Source organism: Carassius carassius, chromosome 27 (genome assembly GCF_963082965.1).
Source record: "Carassius carassius chromosome 27, fCarCar2.1, whole genome shotgun sequence".
Classification (NCBI taxonomy): Eukaryota; Metazoa; Chordata; class Actinopteri; order Cypriniformes; family Cyprinidae; genus Carassius; species Carassius carassius.
The window spans coordinates 16,528,752-16,553,255 of record NC_081781.1 but is presented as its reverse complement, the minus strand read 5'-3'; the positions used below and the strand labels follow the sequence as shown (position 1 = coordinate 16,553,255).

General features: G+C 38.9%; 1 protein-coding gene across 1 annotated transcript in view; it reads right to left on the bottom strand.

The window, feature by feature from the left end:
- LOC132107422 (nesprin-2-like) overlaps positions 1-24,504 on the bottom strand; it is an 85,845-nt gene that overhangs the window by 39,746 nt on the left and 21,595 nt on the right. Inside the window, exons 20-46 of the mRNA XM_059513629.1 lie at positions 24,110-24,286; positions 23,870-24,028; positions 22,478-23,758; positions 22,226-22,360; positions 18,565-18,746; positions 17,670-17,748; positions 17,211-17,299; positions 16,809-16,947; positions 16,587-16,738; positions 14,458-14,611; positions 13,474-14,081; positions 12,575-12,730; positions 12,348-12,498; positions 12,006-12,164; positions 11,748-11,915; positions 11,290-11,391; positions 10,883-11,077; positions 10,166-10,656; positions 9,841-9,844; positions 9,403-9,657; positions 6,431-8,146; positions 5,271-5,462; positions 4,655-4,810; positions 3,451-3,692; positions 1,006-3,049; positions 527-858; positions 6-150 (exon numbers count right to left, since the gene is read on the bottom strand). Coding sequence (XP_059369612.1) covers positions 6-150; positions 527-858; positions 1,006-3,049; positions 3,451-3,692; positions 4,655-4,810; positions 5,271-5,462; positions 6,431-8,146; positions 9,403-9,657; positions 9,841-9,844; positions 10,166-10,656; positions 10,883-11,077; positions 11,290-11,391; positions 11,748-11,915; positions 12,006-12,164; positions 12,348-12,498; positions 12,575-12,730; positions 13,474-14,081; positions 14,458-14,611; positions 16,587-16,738; positions 16,809-16,947; positions 17,211-17,299; positions 17,670-17,748; positions 18,565-18,746; positions 22,226-22,360; positions 22,478-23,758; positions 23,870-24,028; positions 24,110-24,286 — 9,663 coding nt within the window. The remainder of the gene's footprint in view (positions 1-5; positions 151-526; positions 859-1,005; positions 3,050-3,450; positions 3,693-4,654; positions 4,811-5,270; positions 5,463-6,430; positions 8,147-9,402; positions 9,658-9,840; positions 9,845-10,165; positions 10,657-10,882; positions 11,078-11,289; positions 11,392-11,747; positions 11,916-12,005; positions 12,165-12,347; positions 12,499-12,574; positions 12,731-13,473; positions 14,082-14,457; positions 14,612-16,586; positions 16,739-16,808; positions 16,948-17,210; positions 17,300-17,669; positions 17,749-18,564; positions 18,747-22,225; positions 22,361-22,477; positions 23,759-23,869; positions 24,029-24,109; positions 24,287-24,504) is intronic.

Genomic DNA, 24,504 nt, shown 5'->3' with positions numbered 1-24,504 from the left:
CAAACCTTTATTTTCAGCAGTTGATCTTGGCAGGCTTCTGAATCAGCTGGTTTTTGACTTAAACATCTTGAGATTTGAGAATCAACATTTTTGAGATGCTGATTCAGCTCTTCATGGTGACTCATGTGCACAATTTGATCTTTCATGGACCTAATTTGGAGCATAAAAATTGTAACGTTAAAGACAGCTAAATAAAAGTGCCTCTAGTACATTTAATTTAACCAAATAGATGTATTCCATTCAGACTAATTGTTTCAGAGCTTGTATTCTGAGTAAAATGTTTCCAAGTACTCTACCGTATATGGCAGACATTCAAAGAGCATTTTCTGAGAAAATGCTTGATTATTTGTAGAAGTATTTTTCCCCAATAATCCAAAAATGTAAAAGTCCTCATTATTTACAATTATAAAATGATTTTACAATATGATACAAAAATGTCAACAACAATCATATGAATCATAGCTCAAGGTTGTTAAGTTTTTAAAGAAAAAACAATTCATAACATGCTTTATAGAGTATGACTAACCTCTGTAAGGCCTCAAGTCTGAGCTGAGCCTGAGCTTCAAATTTGGCATCTTGTACTAGAAGGTGACTCAAAACCTCGATATGAAGCTGCTCAATTAGAGGGATGGAGAGGCATGTCTGCTGGGGAACAGAAGCACCAACGTCAGACAAGTGGGCCTGGAAATCCGTAACCAGAGTGCTGAAAATCTGTTGAACATAGCGATGCTCCTCTTTGTAGCCTTTGAAACTATCAGAGATCATGAGACTGGATCCAATCTGCTGAAAGAAGCTCTCTGCACCCTGAACAGCCCAGTGGTAATGCTTCAGTGCCTCCCGAGCTTGGAGCAGCCTGTCCTGGACAATGAAATTCAAAATATTAAAAATATTGGATAAAGAACATTCATTGCTTTCTAAAAACTAGAGCTGGGTAAACTACAATGTCTCAAAAAGTAGCATTCTATTGGTATGTCAGTTTAACATACATGGACGCATTTAGCTTACCATATGCATACCGCAATCATTAAGAGTTTTCTGGCCAAGATCAATGGTCATCTGGAAGCTTCCAACATCTTCTTCATTCCTATAGTGCTCCAACATTCTTAGAACAGACTCAACGGTCTGGATTAGCATCCAGTGCTTTCGTAGCTGTGTATCAATGGTCTTATTATCTGGCTCCAACCAGATGGTTTCTTTCAGCTGCTGTCTGACACTGTTGAAGAGCTCAGTGAGTGGACTGAGGTCTGTCGGACTGCCGAGTCCCTTCGCCAGAGAGCACTCAATGATTTTAGCCTCTTTTTTTACTGTGAGCTCCCAAGAGGCAAGCTGCTCAATGACCAAATGGATTTTGTGCCTTTCTGTTTTCAGCTGGGATGGATAGAGATCTTTCGAAATGGTCTCAAGGTGGTCAGAGGCTTCTTGACATGTCATTCTCACCAAAGGCAGCTCCACCAGGACAGTCTGACAAAAGCGGATCCTTACGTCAACTCCTACACTTGAGTCTACAATCTGCAACAAGCTCTTCTTCACTGCCTCACTGGAGTTCTCCATGTGCTGCCTTAAAATGAGGTACTCCTCATGCTCTTTGGCTTGCAGCTCCAGCAGATGTATTCTTCTCTGTAGGTCTAGTACAGCATTGAGCATCTCTTTCCTCTGAGGATCTGGACAGTAGGGAATTTCTGGCACTTTGCAGAGGAGCTCCATCAGCATCTGCTTAACAGGTTCAAGAGCCAAGAGTGAGTCCCTTGTTACGGGATACTTCTGCCTCGTGACATCAGCACTCATCTGTCTCAAGCTCTTCAGAGTGATGTTCTGTTCCTCAGCAGAAGATTCCTGAGCATGAAGGAGTTCTTCAAGCACCCAGCGCAAGGCCCACTTACGGTTCACAACCCTAGAGACCTCTTCTTGTAAGGCTGTTAGCCTATTGATGAGTTGAAAGCTTTCAGGTACATTCAGGCCATGTTTCACTTCTTTCATTTCATCTAACAGAGCCTCCAGATTATTTGCTTGTCTCTCAGCATCCTTCAAAGCCTCTGTGCATACCTGAAGCTGAACCCTCAATTCTGGGATAGTAGTTTTAGGTTCAGAAGCCACTGTTTTACCAGACTCTTTTTCTAATACTGAGGTCAACCAAGAACTGCTGTCAGTGATCTGTTTCCACAGTCTTTCTCTAATTTGAAACATTCTCTTCATTTCTGCAACAGCACATTCAGTCTTCTCTGTAAGGTTAACGTACAAATCCTCTAGGGAATCGAGGGTGGGTGACATGGGATCCTCCTTATTGAGTCCTGTAAGTTCCTCTCTTAGCTCTTTCAAAACAGAGGCCAACTGAAACCTCTTAAGAGATGTTTCAGACTGCAGTTTCTTCATGTGACTGACCTGGTGACTTGCTTCTTCAGGAAACAGAGACAACCTCCTTCTCCTACTGAGTTCGCTTTCTGTTTGCTTAGCCCATGTAACATAGTCCCTGATAATCCTTATGATCGGTGAGGAACCATTGCCATTTGAAGTCTGAGCGCTGATCTTCTCCTGAGTCAGAGCAAGCTGAGAATTCAAGCCCTGCATTGCGTCCTCCACATCTCTGAGCTCTTTTTTTCCCAGTGGACTTGAGGAAAGAGCCTGAGAGACCTCAAGAAGATACAAGTAGCGCTCAGTTAACACTGCCAGGTCTGCAGTTTTCACAGTCTCTTGTAGCGCACTTTGGCTTTCCATCTGTCCTTGAGAGAGATGCGGAAGAGAAACTGACTTCTCCAGAAGCTCCAGTTCATGGTGCAGATCTCTGGCTTCTTGCAGGAGTGCAGCTACTTCTGCTGTGCAGATGTTAGCACACCACAGTTTGCTGGAAGCATCCTGTTCCATAGTTTGCCATCTCTCCTGTAAAGTCCTAAAAGGTTCAATACAGGTCACAGGTCCCTCTGTCTCACCCAGATGGGCTGAAATCTGAGAGCATGTCTGTAGGAGCTCCTCTAGTGAGCCTCTCTTCTTCTGCATGTTCTTCAGGAATGCATTCAGCTTCTCCACTTGCAAGGTTCTGCTGTCAATGCAATCCCTTCAGAAATGTGAGAATTTGGTTACTTTTCAACATTTGAAGAATATTAATTCTATTACAAATTAATTTATTTTAAGGCACAGATAAAGGTAAACACATTTTGTTAAAGATAAATTTACACACACATTGAGCTTCTGTGTTTAATGGAGACCATCCACAGGTGTAACGATTTTTTTACTGTATAAACTGTATTTTCTATACCCTTGCCCTACCCCTAAACCTACCCCTCACACCAAACTTTCAGTAGAAAAAAAACCTTCGTTCAATATAACTGATAAGCTGTTTTTCTAATGGAGACCAAAAAACTGTCCCAACAAGGACAAGAATTTTGTAGGGTATACCTGAAAACACACACACATACACACAGAGACACACACACAGAAGAAGTCAAAGATGCTCACTGTGTCAGTGTGCTGAGCTCATTGTTCAGGTTGTGTAAAGTATCCGCGAGAGCCCGTTTTTGCTGGTGGTACTGTGTGACCTGCTGGAACTGTGTCTTTTTGTACTCAACCATAGTTGAGGTATCCATCTGTACTGTGTTCCATCTGCCCTCTATGGTCTGCTCAGGCTTTGTAGAGCATCCTGCACTAGATTCATTTTGAGGCAGTCTAGCCACCTGCTCCAAGACATACTGTCGGCAGATCTACGACACACAGATAGAGATAATTTCATAACATTTACTGTCAATTTAAATATTATAGTTATCTTCACTTGGGTGCATGATACATGAATGTACTGTATATACATTTCAGAATGTTTTAGTATTTGGTTTGTCCCTTCTGCTAAAGGGACACTCAATCTGCGTAAACTCCAGAGGTTTATGTAAAACCTGATAATGTTTCACTAGCATGACTTCTCTAAGGATCATCTTGAGCTCCAATGGAAGCAAGAAGAGCTCACCTTTTAAACAAAGGAGTTGAAATTATCAGTTACAAATTTGATTACATTTGACCTGGAAATCTGAATAAGTTCTGCTTTATTTTAAGTCATTTTTGCTTGGTTGGAACTGCAGCTATGCTAAATGTCTCTATTTGCTTTTCTGTTCCTGACATGGGGTTGGCATCCTGAGGTCACTAGGAATTACAGAAGCTTCGGTCTGGATCCAACCCTTACGAAGATCTGAGAAGAGATGATGCCAACCCCTCAGAGGACCTCAGATGATGCCAACCCTCAAGCAACATACAAAACTACCAAATTTTGCTAGAAGTTTAATCACAACATATAATCATTGCAGTTAATAGTGCTCAACGTCGGTTTGATTACATGTCATTAACTACATGAATTTTACCGTACATTTCTGCCATATGGACATCAACTTGACAGTCTACTAAATATAATGTAGAACTTTAAAATAGAAACAAAAATTTTCTGTAAAGCTGCTTTGCAACAATTTATAGCGTGAAAAGCACTATACAAATAAACTTAAACTGAATTGAAGTCATATGTTTTGTAATCAGACATCTGCTGAAGCTAATGAGGGGTTGTTCCGGCTTTTATCTAAAATGGTATATTAGATCTTTATGACTAGTACTTGCATCTTTTACTGTCAGCAGCTGTTCACAGCTGGAGGTTTTGGAGAAAGTGCAATGAGGCAGTGTACTGTACCTCAACTTCTTCCAGCTGATGAGTCATATGTGCAATGCTGAGTTTGGCCGGTTGGTACCGACATCTGAACACCCACAGGACAGTCCTTGCCAGACTGCTCTCAGACTCGAAGAGCGATGAATTCTGAAACAAGGAATCTTTCCTTGATCTAGATTCCTACAAAGAAATTTAAGTATTACAATTTTTATCAAAATAGTTTTTAAATAACTGTATAATTTTTTTTAAATAAAAAATAAAAACTAAAGTGAAACACCCACACACACACACACACACACACACACACACAAACAAACAAAAAACTCGGACAGGAATAAAATGTTAACAGTTAAAAGCAGCACATATCACAGGAAATTCCTCCTTCCTGTGCAATTTCCTCCCAGACGACTTGAGGGAATATATGGTCAAGTCAAAATGAACTAAAAATGAGTTGATTAACAGATAAGAGTTATATTTGAGAGAAAAAGGTTAAGCTTGGTTTGAGCTTTTTGGATTTGTACTTTTTTCTAAAGCCTTTTTTTATATGTCTAAAGTCCAAATGTATAGTTTACTGAAGCTGCTTGAGTTCTTGGGAACAATTCAGAATAAAATCAAAATGGGTTTACATGCAGAAACATACCTCAGAACCGTGACTGGTCATCAGTAGTGGCTGAACATTAGTGATGGTGTTCAGTAAAACGGCCCACACATGTGTCCCAGTAGGCTGCTCCATAGGCCTCGTTTTATCCTCACCGTCTGGTACTGATCCTCTGTTTTGGGGCATTTTGTTCCCGGCAGATGGATGTGAATTGAATCTGTGCATTTCTTCATACTACAGTAAAGCAAAAGTGTCTGAGTTCATATCTCAAGAAATTTCACCACAACATTGCTTGCACCTGCTTTCAGAGCTCATTTAAAAGAGAAACAGCTCTGCTGTTGACTCGTTAAGTCACGGAAGAACAAGGAATGCTGCCCAGTTGGGAATTGAGTCTTCCCTCTAAAAGGCGTGGTGTGCCTTCAGGCCTAAAACAAACTCAGGAGGCGGTACTATAGGAAGTAATGCTAACAAAATGTAGTATAACGAAGCATGATGAAGTACTTGATCACAGAAACAATACTGAGTAACTGGTTATCAAAGCAAAGGTATAAGTGCCACACTATAACCATGATAAAGGCTAGAGGGTGATATCTATTGAATGCCAACACATGGAATGATGCGTGAATGATGAATGAAACAACATTCACATTTGTTGAACTAACTGCTTTGAGTGCACATAAAAATGGCCAATGCCAGTCTTTCGCACAGCTTGGAATAATTAGAACACATTCATAATGATGAAAGTTCTTTCAGATCATTTTTAGAAACCGTGGGCATCTTAAATATTAAAAAAGAAGAAAATTACTTTAAATTGTCTCAGCGCAAATAATACAACTTTTAAAATAATTTCAATGATTTTCATTCACTTATATTGTTTAGCAAAAGGCCTCTTTGAATGGACTGTGAATGGTGCAAAATGTAAAATGAAAGGCTTCATTTGAGCATGAAAAGAAAACATTTTGTTCTTGTAGCAAGGCACGGCTCCATGCTCACAACCTCACATCGCATGTGCCAAACAGCTATTACAAATGATTTCCTCCTGAATCATAAATTGTTAAATAAGATTAAAAAAGTTTTTGAAAATTTCAGGTATGGAACATGACCACCATGGTGTTTGAGAGTGATGTCAAATGAGACTTGTGCAATAGACTGCCTGTATTTCTTTTTGTATTTCTATAAGAAAACAATTTTTTTTATGTTACCTGCAAAGGGAAACTGCCATCTGAATCCTCTGTCCTCCGAGCTTCAGCTTGGCCGAGCTGTGACTCTGATAGGACTGCGGTAAGAATTTGTGTTACACAGTCAGCTGTCACAACAGATGAAGAATCTGTTGGGGTTAATTCTGAGTCCCCTGTATGTGTTGACTGCACAGACTCCACTGCTGCTAAAACCACACTATCTGTGGTACTAACATGGCCATCTCCGGCAAGTGAGAAGCTAGCATTTTTAAAATGTCCATCCTCTATCTCAGTTTGATTCAAGGTCTCTTTCTGCACAGTGTCCACTGTTAGTTTGTCTTGTGTGCTCAATGGCTTTGCAGTGTTTGGCTGACTAAAGTCTGAAGACACAGTCAGTGAAGTATCTATGGTGTCCGGCAACCTGACTTCAGAAGTTGGAAGGCTTTCTGAGTCAGTTGTGTTCTTATGTTCAGATTTATATGTGTTCTGCTTTTTATTACTGACATTGTTTGCTTTTTTTACACCATCTGGTTTTCTGTTCTTATTTCTACCTTTAGCTACTTTAGGAGGCTTTTGAAGGGATTTCGCTTTATTTGAAGCCTCTTCAGTGGTGTTTTTGTCAACCTCATCATGGCTCTCCAACACTGGGACATCCTGTTGGTGAACTATAGACCCTGACTCATTGCCTTCCCCAGTGTGAACGTCCATTTGGCTTGATGTTTCTGCATCAGTGACTTCATGTTGCTTCTCTTTTTCATCTTTTTGAACGTCAGTCTCCGTGATCTCAGGGGTTTGGGGCTGGATTAGCCTTGATGCCTTCTGTCCTGGCTGTATTTCAGAGCTACTTGATTTCACATTGGACTCTTCAGATAAATCTAGCTCAGCCATTTGGCCTTCAGGTTGCTCAGTACCAGAGGAGATTGCCTGTTGATTTTTTACATCTGAATGAGAGAATTCATCTGTGGTTGAGTCTTCAGGACCTGTACACCGTGTCTCTTGCAGTGATTGATACCTGTCTGATGATAATTCAGGAGTATCAACATCCAGGATGATTGTAAATACTTTGTTCGCAGTTCCAGAGCTTCCTTGATGCTTCTCTGGGTATGAAAGCATTGGGTCAAATGCTTGAGTAGATGAGTCCTTCTCTGGTTTAGGCCTGAAATCAAGGTCTAGATCAGAATGAGTGGGTTCAATATTATCAGTGTGGCTGGTTTCTTTAACCTGCACTTCTGATTTTGAAAGATCAGCATATAAATGTATAGGTTCATCAGAAGAGCTTATTGCATCATGTACTTCATCCACAGCTAAATCAACATTTGGTTTGACTTCCAAAAGTTTTAGGCCATCTGCTGACGTCTCTGCGGTCCTATCATGAAAACCTGAAACAGTATCCCATTTAGCTGAAGAAGCCGGGACAGCTTGTGTTAGTCGGTTCTGGTTGGGTTTGGAAAGATCATAGTCCAGCACTATGGTAAAGACAGGCTTTAATGATTGACAGGATGAGCCATGAGTGGATTTGTGGTCACTTTCTCTTAATACAGATCCAGTTCCATCCATCTCTTTAGATCCAGACATGAACAGCTGCTTATTTGAGTCGTGGCCTAATGGAAGGTTCCCAAGATCTTCGGTTGCTTGTTGTTTTGAGCAAGTTGATAGATCTTCTGATTCACTAACTTCCTTTGTGGTGAATAATTTTACATTCATACAATCTATGTCATCCACTTCACTGTCAGCAGCAACCTGCAAAACAAAAACATAACTATTATGACTCAAAATTGATAAAACTTTTTTTTTTTTACTATAAATCTTATAAAACAAACTCCTAAATGGACTAAAAACTGAATTTTTCCACCTAAGAAATAGCCAGACCTCATTCTTCTCTATCATTGCCTGATGCAGAAAGGCTTATCCATGCCTTTATTTTGTCAAGGCTTGAATACTTTATTTTGGACTCCCTGATAAGTCTATTAAGAAATTGCAATGTATTCAGAATTCAGACGCTCAGGTACTGACTTATACAACTGCTTGTCAGCAGATTTTCCAGATACTTTATAACTTGCACTTATAACTTCCCATACATGCACGTATTGAATTGATTCTAATATTTAAAGCTATTCATGGGAAAGCCCCTGCTAATATTTGTAAACTTAGTTGTCTCTTATTCGCCACTTTTCTGGTTTATTTTCTTCAGAAGCCTTCATATAAATTAAAGTCTTTTCAAGCCGTCTGAGTGTACTTTATTATTTTGTCGTACTTTATTGTTATTATTTAACACTGTGTAGCACTTTAAGTTTCAGAAAAGTGTGATCTAAATAAAATGCATTATTATTGTTGTTATTATTATTATTTATAATCCTGCACCCAAGTGATTCACAAAGGCCTTGTATGTTGTCAGCATGTACACAACAACCCACTGTACCACACTTTGCAACTCTCTAAATAAACTGTTCTGAGAAGCCATCAGGCAGAGCAGAATAATGCACCTGCTTAAAGTGATGTGCCACAAAGCAAATCATCCAGCATCCAGCATTTTTCTGGTAAAAAAACAAGCACTTAAAAGCAATGAGGTGCTGTCCTACATTAATGGCCCTAGGCGAAGAACAAAGTGGGTACTCCATTTAGCAGGTTTTAGCTAGGATAGAGTGATTTGTGCTCATGCCACCATGGTACACTCAATGACGTTTCTCCTGCCGACACTAAAACCAGATCCAGAAAGAAAAAAGAAGTGTACGTCTGTCAAAAGAGGTTCTGAAAAATGTCTCATAAATTTTTTGTACATTCAATAAAAGTCAGTGGAGTCTAATGTTGTTTTGGACCCCACTTACGTACATTGCATGAAAAAAATAAAATAAAAAATTGTGTTCTACAGAAGTAAGAAAGTCAAAAGTTTGGAACAATTCAAAGCAACTGATACTGCTTAATTGTACTCTATAAATGTACCAAAACCACTCAAAAATCTTTTCGAACACTTCCTGTTTAAGACACACCCCACTAACCTGAATTGACTGGAGCTTCTCTGTGGACACTCCAGGCTGCTGAGGCTCGATGCAATGAATGGAACATTGATCTAGATCAGAGTTCCCTTCCTTAGTCCTCTCATCTTCCAAGATCTTCCTCAGGGCTGGTGTCTTTCCAAATGTGGGTTGAGGTTCTTGAGAGAGAGCAGTCTGACCCTCTGGAGTACAGCTTGTCTGCAGGGCCTCAGACAGTTTCTCAACCTCCGTTAGGTTTCCTTCCACTTGTTCTACAGTCTACCAAGAATCCACCAAAGCAGTTAGTCTTATTACATTATACATCTGGAAAAGACTAATCAAGGCTATCATCCCCACTGCAGTTTAAAGAAGGCTTTGAATTTAAAAGATTTAGCTTATGTCAAGTGAACTATATCTTCACTGAACACACTTAAAAATTACTAATATGATAGAAACAAATACATTTCTAAAACAAAGCAAAAGTGTACGTTTAGTGGTACAGTATTTTACATTTGAGCGTGTATGATTGTGAGTGACTGTTTTTTGCTGCATCTTTTACCTTTAATGCATTCGAATCATTCAAGCTGTATGCTGTATTTTATGTAATAAAAAATATTAGATTATATAATAATAGGCAGTGCAAGTAGAAATTATCGGTTCAAAAATTAATTTCAATTAGTGCATCAGATGCTTCCTTTATTCATAACTCTTAGAACTGAATTAGTTACCAAGAAAACAAACTAATTTTAGTTCTCAAAGCTAAAAATGTTCTTCTTTCAGTTCAGGCATTTTAAAGATGCACACTCTTTGAGAACTAAAACAGACCCATGGCAAGAAAATTACCTGCACCACTGCGAGTTTCCCCTCAGGTGTTACCCCTCTGTTCACATCCTCAGAAACCTTCAGATGCAGTTCACTGGCCCGGCTGCAGACCTGCTCTTTGAAATCCTTCTGCTCATCTTGTGTTGTGGACTGTTCCTCTGTTTTACCATTAGATTCAGACTGCATCTCTGGCGCAGTATCTTCTGTTTTTTCAATCAAGGGCTTGATGTATTTAGGTTCTTGGACCATTTGATTTTCAGGTCTGTTTGGGTTCATTGCTTGCTCTCTCTTCTCTATGACTAGCTCTCTGGCCATGCAGATGCTTTCTCCAAGGTGAGATCCATCTTCAGCCAGCGTCTGCAGGTTTTCTAGACCTGCAATGCTGGCCAGAAGACTTATCTGCTGCAGTAATGCATCTGCCTGTTCTGCCTCCGCTTGCAACTGCTCCGATAAACCCTGCAAGCCAAAACATTTACATTGAAGCATTAGCTCATCAAAACACATTTTAGGTAAACTAATTGAAGGTTTAAATCAAGTTTTTTTTTTTTTTTTAATACAAATACTGTATGTACAAGAGGCATTGTGTACATGTAGATCAAAACGGGCCAAAACTGAACTTCACTAGACTGCTGCATTGCATTTGAATGTGTTCTCAGCTCAGTCTTAAAGCATGAACATTCACCTGGATTGTTTTGAGGTCTAGTGGGCTCTCAGATGTGGTCAGTGCATTTGTGATAGTCTGAATGGAGGACAGGTGATCTACGATATCAGATGCCACCTTCTCCTTGGCAGCTTCCAGCTGTCTATAAACATCACTGGTCTCAGAAAAGAGCTCCTTCACCTCTGCCATCTTTTTCCTCAGTTGGCTCTCAATCACCTTTAAAAATAAACTACAGTGAATTTGCTGAAATTTAAAGAGTGGTCAATGTGCTAGGCTGGTTAATACTTATACATGAGGTTTACCTACAGCTATATATGGGTTTACCACAGTATATCACATCATTTTTGCATACAAATGTCATTGCTAATTTTTTTAATTAATGCTAGACAATGTGTAATGTAAAAAGTTGCTGGTGTGTCCGAAATCACCTGTAGCTCCAGTGGGAGCTCGCGACTCTGCAGCAGCTCCTTGATCTCTGAAGATCTGCGCTGGAAATATTCAAGGTTCTCCTCTTGTATCCTGAGTTCATCCTAATATTGTTCAAGAAACATTTCTTATTATCAATGATAAAAACAGCTGTTTTTTGTGGAAACCATAATACAGATTTCTTTCTGGATTCCTTGATTAAGACAAAGTTAAAAAGAACACAATTTATTGGAAATAGACATATTTTGTTCCTTATTTTCTTTTGATTAATTTAATGCATCCTTTATTTAAAATAAAAATCTTATTCAGCCCAAACATTTGAATGGTAGTGTAAATATCACTAACAATATCATGTTTCTTTCCAAGTTATAATGGTTTATTTTTCTCATTTAACATCCAAAATATTAAACATCGGTCTCCAATCCTAAAAATAAGTGTTGAAAGTTGACAAAGGTTTTACCTGCATGGCAGACACATCCTGCTCTGTCTGAAAGGGGTGTGACTCCGCAAGTGTCATCAGCTTTTGGGCGCTCCAGCCCTCCACCTCTCCAGCCAACAGTAGGAGTTTTTCCCAAATAGAAAAGCCAGCTTCTAGGTTGTCCAGATGACAGTCTGCCTTCTCGGTGACCTGAAATAGCAGGTTAATGCAAACACTGAACAATATTTAAAAAAATAGAGTGAGATTATATCACACTATGGCATTACTGAGGGAACATACATCAAGCCAGCGGTCCATGAGGGTGTCAGCCTCACTCTCAAACGGAGCATCTGCACAGTCTGGGATCTTTCTCATCAGAGACTGCAGCTGTCGACACACAGCTCTGAACTCCTCCACCCCGTCCCCAAGACCACCGAGATCTGACTTTATACTGGTCACCTGCGCGCATACACAAAATATATAAGTCATGCAGTTATTTATACTCATTCTGTCCCCAGTTTTATCTAACGAATATGTTTTATACATGTAGTTAACACTAGAAATCATCTGCAGTTAATAGTGCCACCTGCAGTCCACCAAGAATGGAATCACTGTAGTCAGGATTTTTCAGTATATCTGTACCTTACTGATCAGGAGCTGCAAGTTGTCTTTGCTCATATAAGAGGCTTGATCACCAATAGTCTGCTCTGCTTTCTGCAAAGTGCTGCCCAAGCGATTTCGGCAGCTCTGGAACTTCTTCAGTAGTTCGCTCAAAGAGACACACTGTTCACGACTGAAACAGAAGCATGAAAAATGTGAAATGGCATTTCACCAAGTGCTTTCCTATAATCATGTGCATTTCTCATCACCTCTCTGTGACTGCTCTGTTTGCGTTTTCCCATTGCGTTTGCAGCTCGCTGATGGCTGTCTCTGAGGTGCTTGTCTGTGCACAAGTATTTCTCAGATCCTGAATCTCTGAACACAGTGCTAGCAGTTTGCTCTCCATGTCTGTCAGGAAGCGTAACCTGAGAAAGAGAGAGACACTAAAGGAGACTATATACCTCTGTCTCAGTCACTGTAAACAAATAAGAGGTATAAAATTCTCAGAAGTCATTCCACATTTTTTTAACTATCTGAAATGGATCAAATATAGGTGCTACTGTGAGAAAGCACTCATGCATCAATCACAACATTTATAAATCGATCTTATATATATATATATATATATATATATATATATATATATATATATATATATATATATATATATATATATATATATATATATATATAAAACAACTGTTAATTTGACATAACTATCAACTTTTATTTTTGTTAAAAAATTAAACTGAGTTAAATTAAACATGCTTTAACAAATTAGGGCAAATTTTTCTGTTTTGCATACAATATTTCTATTGTATTTTAATTTATTAAATTAAAATTACATATTACAATTGCTCTTTTGATTAATATAACTTGCAAACTAAGCTAAATTATCATTAAATTAAAAAAGTACTAAAAATGTTAATTAAAAAAACTGCAATTTACAATATAACAAATGATTTCCTAAAGCCCATTTAAAATATTGTATTCATAAAAAGAGGAAAAATCCTGTTTAATTAAATTTATTATTTATTTTTTTATTCCCACTGTTATTTTAATAAATTTCACTTTAACATTTTTGGTTTAATTTAAGTTCCAAAACATTGTATACAAAACAAAGAAAAGAAAAAAAACCATAAGCAGTCCTGTTTTAAAGTCTGCTGACCTGTGCTGTAATGCAGGAAGTGTGGGCTCCTTCAGACCATGTTTTTCGAGTGCTGCCAGCACCTCCCTCAGGGCGACCTGCAGGCCCATCCTCTTCCTAGCGAACGCTCTGTCCCTCTGTTCTCCCTCCGCTCTTCCTTTCCCTCCTCTGTCAGTCTGCTTCAGCCCTACAGCCAGTCTGCCCTCAACCTCTTCGGCACACAGTGTAAGAGCTGACACCATCTCATGACAGCTGCCTGGTTTCTCATCCAGAGTTATTCTCATGCCAGCTTCATCCAGCATTCGGTCTAGCTGAACCGATTCTTCCCTGGCCTGTTGAAGGCTTTGCCGGATGGAGACTAAACTGTGATTTGATGTGCTGTGAGCTGCATTGAGGTTGGCATTCACCTGCTGGAGATGTGATAAGAGGTTCATGAGGCCCATCAGGGCCGATTCACTCTTCCTCAGACATTGTCTTTGCTGGTCCAAGCACTTTGTGCGGTCGTGGAGAGTTTGCTGAAGGGGAAGATGAGCTTGGAGCTCAATGTGACTCAGATCAGCAGCGTCACTAAGTGAACCACCACTCTTATCAAGCAGAAACAGCTCTTTCTCGATACTTTTATCTAAATGCTAAACAAAGAACAAAGAGGTCAGTTTGAACATGCAAAAGTAAGGTACATTATGCAAATATCTGAATGTATGCTTTGAATGAGGAAGCAAATATTTCTTAAAGGTAAAGGTTTTTTCCTAAGGAAAGCACAGCATGTTTCGCCTGTGAACAGATGCTCTACAAACCACGTCACGTTTTCAAAAAAAAAAAAAAAAAAAAAAAAATTAACCGGGACTTGGTTCTAAGATACACAACTAACTCTGGAAAATATGCACAAGCTGTAAAATATAATAGAAAATTAATGTGTCAGTTGTCTGAATAGTGATTGTGAGGTGGGAAAAACATTTGGATCTGAAGTATCTGTAAGCATGAAGATGAAATTAGAGGATAACGTACCTTTAGTTCTTCATGTAGATTTTTGGGATCAGCAATGGCAAAGTTTCTGATATTTAGAGGTTTTTGACTGATCTGTTTGATCTGATCAGAAATCAGTCCAATCTGAATATCCGCTGACTCCAGCAGCTCTGCCGCAGTTTCAAGGGACTTTACCCTGAGCAATATATAAAATAACATATATATGAATAATTGTGTCACTTAAAAGGTTAGTTCAGCGAAAAATGAAAATGATGTCATTAATGACTCACCCTCATGTCATTCCAAACCCGTAAGACCTCCTTTCTTCTTCGGAACACAGTTTAAGATATTTTAGATTTAGTCCGAGAGCTTTCGATCCCTCCATTAAAAACCGATGTACGGTATACTGTCCATGTCCAGAAAGGTAATAAAAACATCATCAAAGTAGTCCATGTGACATCAGAGGGTTAGTTAGAAATTGTTGAAGCATAAAAAACACATTTTGGTCCAAAAATAACAAAAATGACGACTTTATTCAGCATTGTCTTCTCTTCCGGGTCTGTTGTGAGCGCTTTCACAGCACTGCAGTTTAGTGATGTCCAGTTTGCGAACGAATGATTCGAGTTAACCAAATCGAACTGAATCCTTTGAAACGGTTCGCGTCTCCAATAAGCATAAATCCACAAATGACTTAAGCTGATAACTTTTTAACCGTGGCTGAAACTCCCTCTGAGTTAAAACAAACCAATATCCCGGAGTAATTCATGTACTCAAACAGTACACTGACTGAACTGCTGTGAAGAGAGAACTGAAGATGAACACAGAGCCGAGCCAGATAATGAATGAAAGATTGACTTGTTCTTGAGTCAAGAACCGTTTCTGTCAGACGCGTCCGGTTCGAGAACCGAGGAGCTGATGATACTGCGCATGTGTGATTCAGCGTGAAGCGGACCGACACACAGCGGATCTGAACTGAACGGTTTCTTTTGGTGATTGATTCTGAACTGATTCTGTGCTAGTGTTATGAGCGTGGGTAAACCAAAGGCTTGAATGAAGGCCAATCATCGCCAATGACGTCATTACGTCGAGCGCAAAAGAACCGGTGAACCGTTTTTTTCAACCGGTTTATTGAATCGAACTGTCCTAAAGAACTGGTTCGCGTTAAAGAACCAAACTTCCGATCACTACTGGTGATCTGAAAACCGATGCAACGGGTTCTTGACTCGAGAACGAGTCAATTGTTCTTTCGTTATCTGGCTCGGCTCGGTGTTCATCTTCAGTTCTCTCTTCACAGCAGTTCAGTCAGTGTACTGTTTGAGTACATGAATTACTCCAGGATATTGGTTTGTTTTAACTCAGAGGGAGTGTCAGCCACATTAAAAAAGTTACCAGCTTAAGTCATTTGTGGATTAATGCGTATTAGAGACGCGAACCATTTCAAACGATTCAGTTTGATTTGGTGAACTGGTTCGATAAGATCTGGTGAACTCGAATCATATGTTCGCGGACCGGACATCACTAAACTGCAGTGTTTTGAACGCGCTCACAATAGACCCGGAAGAGAAGCCAATGTGGAATGTAGTTGTAGGTTTTGTTATTTTTGGACCAAAATGTATTTTCGATGCTTCAAAAAATTCTAACTGACCCTCTGATGTCACATGGACTACTTTAATGATGTTTTTATTACCTTTCTGGACATGGACAGTAGACCATACATACATTTTCAAAGGAGGGACAGAAAGCTCTCGGACTAAATCTAAAATATCTTAAACGGTGTTCCGAAGATGAACGGAGGTCTTATGGTTTTGGAACGACATGAGGGTGAGTCATTAATGACATAATTTTAATTTTTGGGTGAACTAACCCTTTAAACACTTATGGCTAACAGTAGCTCTGCTCCAAAACCAAGCAAGCTCCCTTGCAACAAGGTCATGGTACTTTATAAGTGACAGATTTGAACCTGCTTTCGAATGACAAGACCACAAAAATAGTGCTCCACATGGGAGGCCTGAGAATTGATTACAACTGAGTTTGACAAAGAAATTCATTATTTATTTACTCTAAACTTTTTCATACATACTTTTCAGAAATTAACGACAAATGTTTATATTAAAACAAGTTTCTTTATGCACAGAGTTTGTCTCATTCTGGATTGTCTACATGTGTCTCACCTGGCCTGAATGCACATCTGTTGTTCCCTCCACTGTTGAACGAGCTGAGCTCTCTCCTGCTCCATTTTACAGTCATCTTCCATGTGTTGAGAGCTCTGTGAACACTGAAGCTCAAACTCACGCCACAGAGCCTCCGTCCGGTCCTTAAGAGCCTAAATAAGCATGCAACTATTTGTATACAAAACACACCCAAAATGCAGGAAAGTGGTAAAGGAGACTAACCAGTATGTTCTGGAGTTGAGTCCTCACTGAGTCAGCAGAGATATTGGCATTGCTGCCGGGGCTGATGGGAAACTCTGATTCCAGCTGCTGACTGTTGTTAAGCAGTTGCTGCTGGAGAACTGACTGTGCAGCACTGTAGCTGAAAAAATGTGCAAATAAATGCTTATAACTATTCCTTTTTAGAGTTAAACTATTAAATAAATAATGAATAAAGCTGAAATGTATTTATTTATTTCATAAAGTAATCATTATGAGCATTTTAAAAGTTAGCAGCATATAAATTGCATATAGAAAAGTCCTAAAAATGTATTTTTAGGAAAGCCAGTTACATCCTTATATAGTATTGACAGAACACGTTAATATATTAATTTCTTGAAAGTAAATTGCATCTAAAATGTTTACCCGCTCTGAGTTTCCTGTGCTGAACAGGGATAGATGATGGTCCTCTCTGGTATCTGTTTTATCTCCACGATGTTGGTCTGGACAACAGCCTATGAGTGAGAAGGACCACAGCGTCATTACAAGGGCTCAAACGACCCCAGAACAAGCGAATACACTCTTCAGCAGCCCTAGCCAATCTCAGCAGATTAACTCCTCTGAGCTGTCCACGTGCTTAAGAAGGTCAGCAACATCCAATCAGAGCTGAGAAATTCTCATGAGGTTTATCTCCATGTTACGCTACAAGCAATCTTGACCATGCCAAGAAAACATGCCATGTTAACACTGGTTTAGAGCTCACAGATGCTCAAGTAAAGTACCTGCCAGTGTAAAGTCAAACTGGTGTGAGAGACTGAGAAAGAATAATATAAAAATATACTGCACTGATCAAAAAGAGATAAAACAGCACATGATCACGTGTACCTGTGGGTGGACGCGGCTCGGGTCATCCACCAGTGCAGTCTTTCTCAGCAGGACACGATCCTTGACTGCTCCCCCCCTGCTGTGAACACACAGAACCACAGACATTTATATAAACATAACTATAATTACTATATACTAAACCTAACACTGTTTGTGTATATACTGTGACTGTGAGGTATGTACTGTAAGCAAACACAAATATATAAAAGACCACTTTAGTTCATTTAGTCGGTCGATAATAAAAGCCAGAGTTTGAAAAAGACATGCAATAATATAAAAAATTTGGGGTTGTTAATATTTTAAATTTTTTTTGAAAGAAGTCTCTTATGCTCACTAAGACTGCACTGATAAAAAATACAAGTATTATTTATATTAAAATAACTAGTCTAATTTCTAAAATAATCCTTCAGAAATGATTTAAATATACTGATTTGGTGCTCTAGAAAAATAATGGTAATAAAAGGTGTACTACTTAAAACACCATTTATTTGAAATAGAGAATACATTTTCCACTATTGTCCATGTATTTACTGTCACTTTAAATCAATTTTATGTATTTTTGCTTAATAAAAGCATGAATTTCTTTATAAATATAATTTATAAATTTAAATGTACAAAACAATTTATAAATTGACCTCAGTCTTTTGAACAGTAGTGTACTATAAGTATTTTTTTAACAACAACAAAACACTGCTGGTACATGTGACAGACAGGTCTTGAAGCATTAAAATTATAATATCATAAAACAAAACAAAAAAAATAGTTTTTTGTTTCCTTTTTACCTTTGAATTTTATTTCTACAACACATACTGTATCAGAATATATATTATTCATTTAATATAACAGATATTTCCATTATGTAAACCCAACGTTTCCACTCAAGTTTCTTACGTACCCATCCTGGCATGGTGCAAAGTCACTTGTGGAGTGTGTCTGGCATTGAACGTTCTCCGCCCTCTCTGTGTCGGTTCTCTGATGGGTGGTGCTGGGAAGAACACTCTCTGTGGGCTGCAGACTCTCTGAAATTCTACTCAAGGCTTCCAGATGCACTGAACGCTCTGCTGCTGTGGCACATACCTGAGGTTTAAAACCAAAACAAACTCATTTCAAACTCTTCGACAATAATGATATAATTAATCATATTTTTAAATGTAGATAAATCATATAAAATGTATTATAATAAATAGATTAACTACCACAAAAAATATTAAAACATATCCATTTGTTCATTAATAAAAAAAAAAACTAAATTAATTAATTACAATTGTGGTTTGGGGATAAGCATCCAGATTTATGCTAATTTGAGTTCCCATTACAGGTAATGAGGCTTGCTAACTTGGACAACTGGTAGTGATAAGAGATATGCAAGCAAAATATGATGATATATCTGAAAAGAAAACAAGTAACCATCTATATCAACCTGTCAAAACATGCATGCAGTAAATAAATGAGCAAAGTTACAACAAAATCAACTGTTGGTGATTCAACCATTATAAAATTATAAAACTGAGGGTTAAATAAAAACTACTGGATAAGGTTTAATAACATTCAGAGACTTATTGGACAGGAATAATCGTCATAAACTGAAAAAAATTTTAAACTGAGTAAACGTGACAATACTGAGCAAAGAAGAGACTAATTTAGACTTAATGAAGTTATGTTAACATGCAGAAGCATGTAGATTAAGGAATGTGTTCCCTGCACACACACAGAATTACACTGCCGAAATAACAGGACAGGGTGTTATATTATATACACATAGTAGTAGATCCATCAAAAGATGCTGAGATTTAATCATTAATGCTGGGACAAGGTCACATAAGAATCATGTTTTTAGGAAACGTTCTTTGCATTGTTATGCAGATGACACAAAATGATACATACCATTGAAAGTGAACAATTCCAATTTCCAAAAACCTCTATTGGATTGATTAAATGATCTAAAACGTTGGGTGTCCTTTTTTATTTTTATTTAAATATATTAAAACAGAGTTTGTTGTATTTAGTCCTTCTGATGGGTATGATACTCAGAATCTCAATCTGGAGCAATTATCTTGATTCCATAAACCAGTTGTAAAAAACTGGGTGTGCTATTTGATAGTTCCCTTAAGTTTGATTTTACAACTTGGTTGTAAAATCTTGCCAAAAGCAAAGCCTTGGCTCTCCTGCAAAGGCTTTAAAAAGGTCATTCATGCCTTTATCTCTACCCGTCTTTATTACTGCAACTCTATCTATGTAGGAATAAACAAACTATCTATGTCTATTCTAAATCTATTTCTAGATTGTGTAATAGTCTTCCACTGAATATCAGAACAGCTAAAACATTGTCAGATTTTAATGCTAAATTAAAAACTCATCCATTTCTCTGGTTTTTAATGTATTATAGAGATCAGTTTGATATCTTTAAACTGTTTTGCTTGGTTTTGTTTTGAATATTGTTCTATATGTAAAGCACTTTTGTCAACTTCAAGTTGTTTTAAACTGTGCTCTAGAAATAAATTGACATTGACCACGGTGGCATTGGTCAATCCAGAGTGCCAGCTGATCTACCAAATATCAGAATATACCAGTGGTTAGTAAACAAACTACAGACTAATAGATTAGATACATGCACTATCACACATTTCAGTACATATAGCCATACATGCATGTGTTTTTAAATAAAACACATTCATGCATTAATTTAAGATTAATTAATAATAATAACCATGTCCAAACAGACCATACATGCCAACATGTTTTAATGTATAGGTGTGGGTTGTTATTCCTAAATAAAGAAATATTGAATGTGCCTTTAAAACTTATCAGGAAAACATAAATGGCAGGAAAATTTGAGTAATTTGCAAACACTGCCTAAACCAATCACAACAATTCAGTTTTGGTTTGTGTTTACTACTGTTCTGAGTAGCACACACTAATGCACAGCTACAACCCGAATTCCGGAAAAGTTGGGACGTTTTTTAAATTTGAATAAAATGAAAACTGAAAGACTTTCAAATCACATGAGCCAATATTTTATTCACAATAGAACATAGATAACATAGCAAATGTTTAAACTGAGAAAGTTTACAATTTTATGCACAAAATGAGCTCATTTCAATTTTGATTTCTGCTACAGGTCTCAAAATAGTTGGGACGGGGCATGTTTACCATGGTGTAGCATCTCCTTTTCTTTTCAAAACAGTTTGAAGACGTCTGGGCATTGAGGCTATGAGTTGCTGGAGTTTTGCTGTTGGAATTTGGCCCCATTCTTGCCTTATATAGATTTCCAGCTGCTGAAGAGTTCGTGGTCGTCTTTGACGTATTTTTCGTTTAATGATGCGCCAAATGTTCTCTATAGGTGAAAGATCTGGACTGCAGGCAGGCCAGGTTAGCACCCGGACTCTTCTACGACGAAGCCATGCTGTTGTTATAGCTGCAGTATGTGGTTTTGCATTGTCCTGCTGAAATAAACAAGGCCTTCCCTGAAATAGACGTTGTTTGGAGGGAAGCATATGTTGCTCTAAAACCTTTATATACCTTTCAGCATTCACAGAGCCTTCCAAAACATGCAAGCTGCCCATACCGTATGCACTTATGCACCCCCATACCATCAGAGATGCTGGCTTTTGAACTGAACGCTGATAACATGCTGGAAGGTCTCCCTCCTCTTTAGCCCGGAGGACACGGCGTCCGTGATTTCCAACAAGAATGTCAAATTTGGACTCGTCTGACCATAAAACACTATTCCACTTTGAAATAGTCCATTTTAAATGAGCCTTGGCCCACAGGACACGACGGCGCTTCTGGACCATGTTCACATATGGCTTCCTTTTTGCATGATAGAGCTTTAGTTGGCATCTGCTGATGGCACGGCGGATTGTGTTTACCGACAGTGGTTTCTGAAAGTATTCCTGGGCCCATTTAGTAATGTCATTGACACAATCATGCCGATGAGTGATGCAGTGTCGTCTGAGAGCCCGAAGACCACGGGCATCCAATAAAGGTCTCCGGCCTTGTCCCTTACGCACAGAGATTTCTCCAGTTTCTCTGAATCTTTTGATGATGTTATGCACTGTAGATGATGAGATTTGCAAAGCCTTTGCAATTTGACGTTGAGGAACATTGTTTTTAAAGTTTTCCACAATTTTTTTATGCAGTCTTTCACAGATTGGAGAGCCTCTGCCCATCTTTACTTCTGAGAGACTCTGCTTCTCTAAGACAAAGCTTTTATAGCTAATCATGTTACAGACCTGATATCAATTAACTTAATTAATCACTAGATGTTCTCCCAGCTGAATCTTTTCAAAACTGCTTGCTTTTTTAGCCATTTGTTGCCCCCGTGCTAACTTTTTTGAGACCTGTAGCAGGCATTAAATTTTAAATTAGCTAATTAAGTGGATAAAAGTGTTAAATTTCTCAGTTTAAACATTTGCTACGTTATCTATGTTCTATTGTGAATAAAATATTGGCTCGTGTCATTTGAAATTCCTTTAGTTTTCATTTTATTAAAATTTAAAAAACGTCCCAACTTTTCCGGAATTCGGGTTGTAGAAGGACCATGACCTCTTTCTTACCTCCCATTGGGCTCTAACTGACTGAGAGAGGAGGTCCATGTCTCTGAGCTGGGCATCGGAGCAGAAATCACCCATTCCCTTCACAGCTTCTAGAAACACCTCCAACACTAAAGGCCTGAGAAGACGTGACACGGACTATAAAACAAAATGATATTAGCAGTCATTAACAGCTTCTGTGTATGTGTTTTGACCAACCTTATGTTTTTTTAACCATTATTTGATTGAATAATTATTGGACTGAAATGGCCATACCTGTTTTTTCTTGGCTTGTTTTTTAGATCTGTCTCTGGTACTGATCACTGTGATGACATCCCGTATGTGTTCATGCAGGTGTTGTTTTGCTTTATCCAGTCTGCTCCTGGCCAAAGCCTGAGCTCTGGCATACACCTCATTCTGTACTGGGACATGGGGAACACCTGGAGCCTCTGATGGCTGTGGAAAGCTGCGACTTTTGGATAGAACCCTTTGTCTTTGGTGTTGGGTTGTCACAGAGGTCTGAGGTTGCCTTTTCGGTGGAGAACCAAGGTTCTGTTCGACTGGAGTTCTTTGTTGAGTCACTGTTACCGGTGCATGCAAAGTGCTTGGGGAGGATGCAAGCGTGGTAACAGGGAGAGTTTGTGATGGCTCGTGGGGTTTTGGAAAACTCAGACTTTTGGCCAGAACCTTTTGTCTTTGGTGTGGGGTCAACAAGGAGGTTTGTGGTTGCCAATTTGGTGGTGAATCAAGATGCTGCTCGACTGGCATTCTTAGTTGAGTCATAGTAACAGATGTAAGCAACATGATTGGGCTAGACACAGTTGAAGAGAAAGACTGTAGAGGGTTTGAATGTCCAGTGCCACTGCTTTGGCTTGAGTCCAAAGAGATAACCTGAAGGTCTGATGGTCCAAAGCCCCGGGTTTCGCCTGAGTCTACAGATATAACCTGGAGAGAGTCTAATGGTCTAAAACCACTGGTTTGGCTTGAGTTGGCAGAAACAACCTGTTGCTCTGATGGCCCAAAGTCACTGGATTGGTTTGGGTCTACAGAGATAACCTGTAAAGGTCCAAAGCCACTGTTTTGGCTTGAGTTTACTAAGGCAGCTTGAAGGTCTGATTGTCCAAAGCGATTGGTTAGGCTTGAGTCTACAGAGATCAGTTGAACCTCAGTTTGGGGTTTCAACTGAATGTTCCTGCTAACAACAGAAGACATCAAAGGCTGTTTAAGCTCTGCACACTGTATTTGGCATTTAGTTTTGCTTTGGGCTTCTGGAGATTTTTCATGAATCTGGGGGAGAAACTGGGGCTGTATGCCACTGGTGGTTTCCAATTGTGACTGCAGCTGAGAAGAATGGAGTTCTTGGTTTTGAGGTTCTACTGGACTCTCTAGAGAACATTTGCTGCTTTGGAAGAATGTCTGATCCTGATGGTGCTGAATGATTCTAGTTTGGGATTCAGGCTGAGAATGTGCCTGCACAAAAACCTTGGAAGCAGGCTGCAATCCGACAGGCTGTCCTTCACGCTTCACTCCATGAGAACTGAGCATCTCAGTAACCTCCTGACGGACATACAGAAAGGTGTGAGTTACAACATCATACAGAAAGGTGTAAGTTACAACATCATGGTTTCGAGCATTCCTTAACTGATACTGGCCTGCAATGAAATTCACCTGACAGTGTGAGATAGTCCGTTTCAGTTGATCTTGTATTGCCATTGTGTTGAGGTAAGGAAGGGAGTAGTTTTTTTGCACCGATGTCACCAGCACCTGCAGGTGCTCACCTTCTGTCACCACCTGTCCTTCCAACTGTAGACCTCTGGAGATCAGTGTCTGCAATGGGAATTATAAGAGACAACAATGTGAAAGCACTGTTTTAATCAACCAAATGAACTCTTTGTTAATTGTACTCACTTTAGCCCTGGGATGTGGGCCCTGGTGGCCCCTGTGCTGCCTTTCTTTTAGGTGGTGGCAGACCTCTTGGGCTTCGTTGCTCCAGTTTTCAAGCTCAGCCAGCCTGCCCTCGAGCAGAGATGCGGCTTTCTGGAGTCTCTCACACACATGATCCACCCGAGTCAAAGTCTCAAGTGTCTGCCAAGAAACATGTCCACAGAATAGTTTACTTCCAAGTTAAATTATTTTCATTAGAGACACAAAGTGTTTAGAGCGTTGGTAGACACTCCAACACAGTTGGCAGTATTGCACCTTAAATCGGTTTCCCTCCTCTCACAAAAAAAATAAAACAAATTATATATATATATATATATATATATATATATATATATATATATATATATATATATATATAT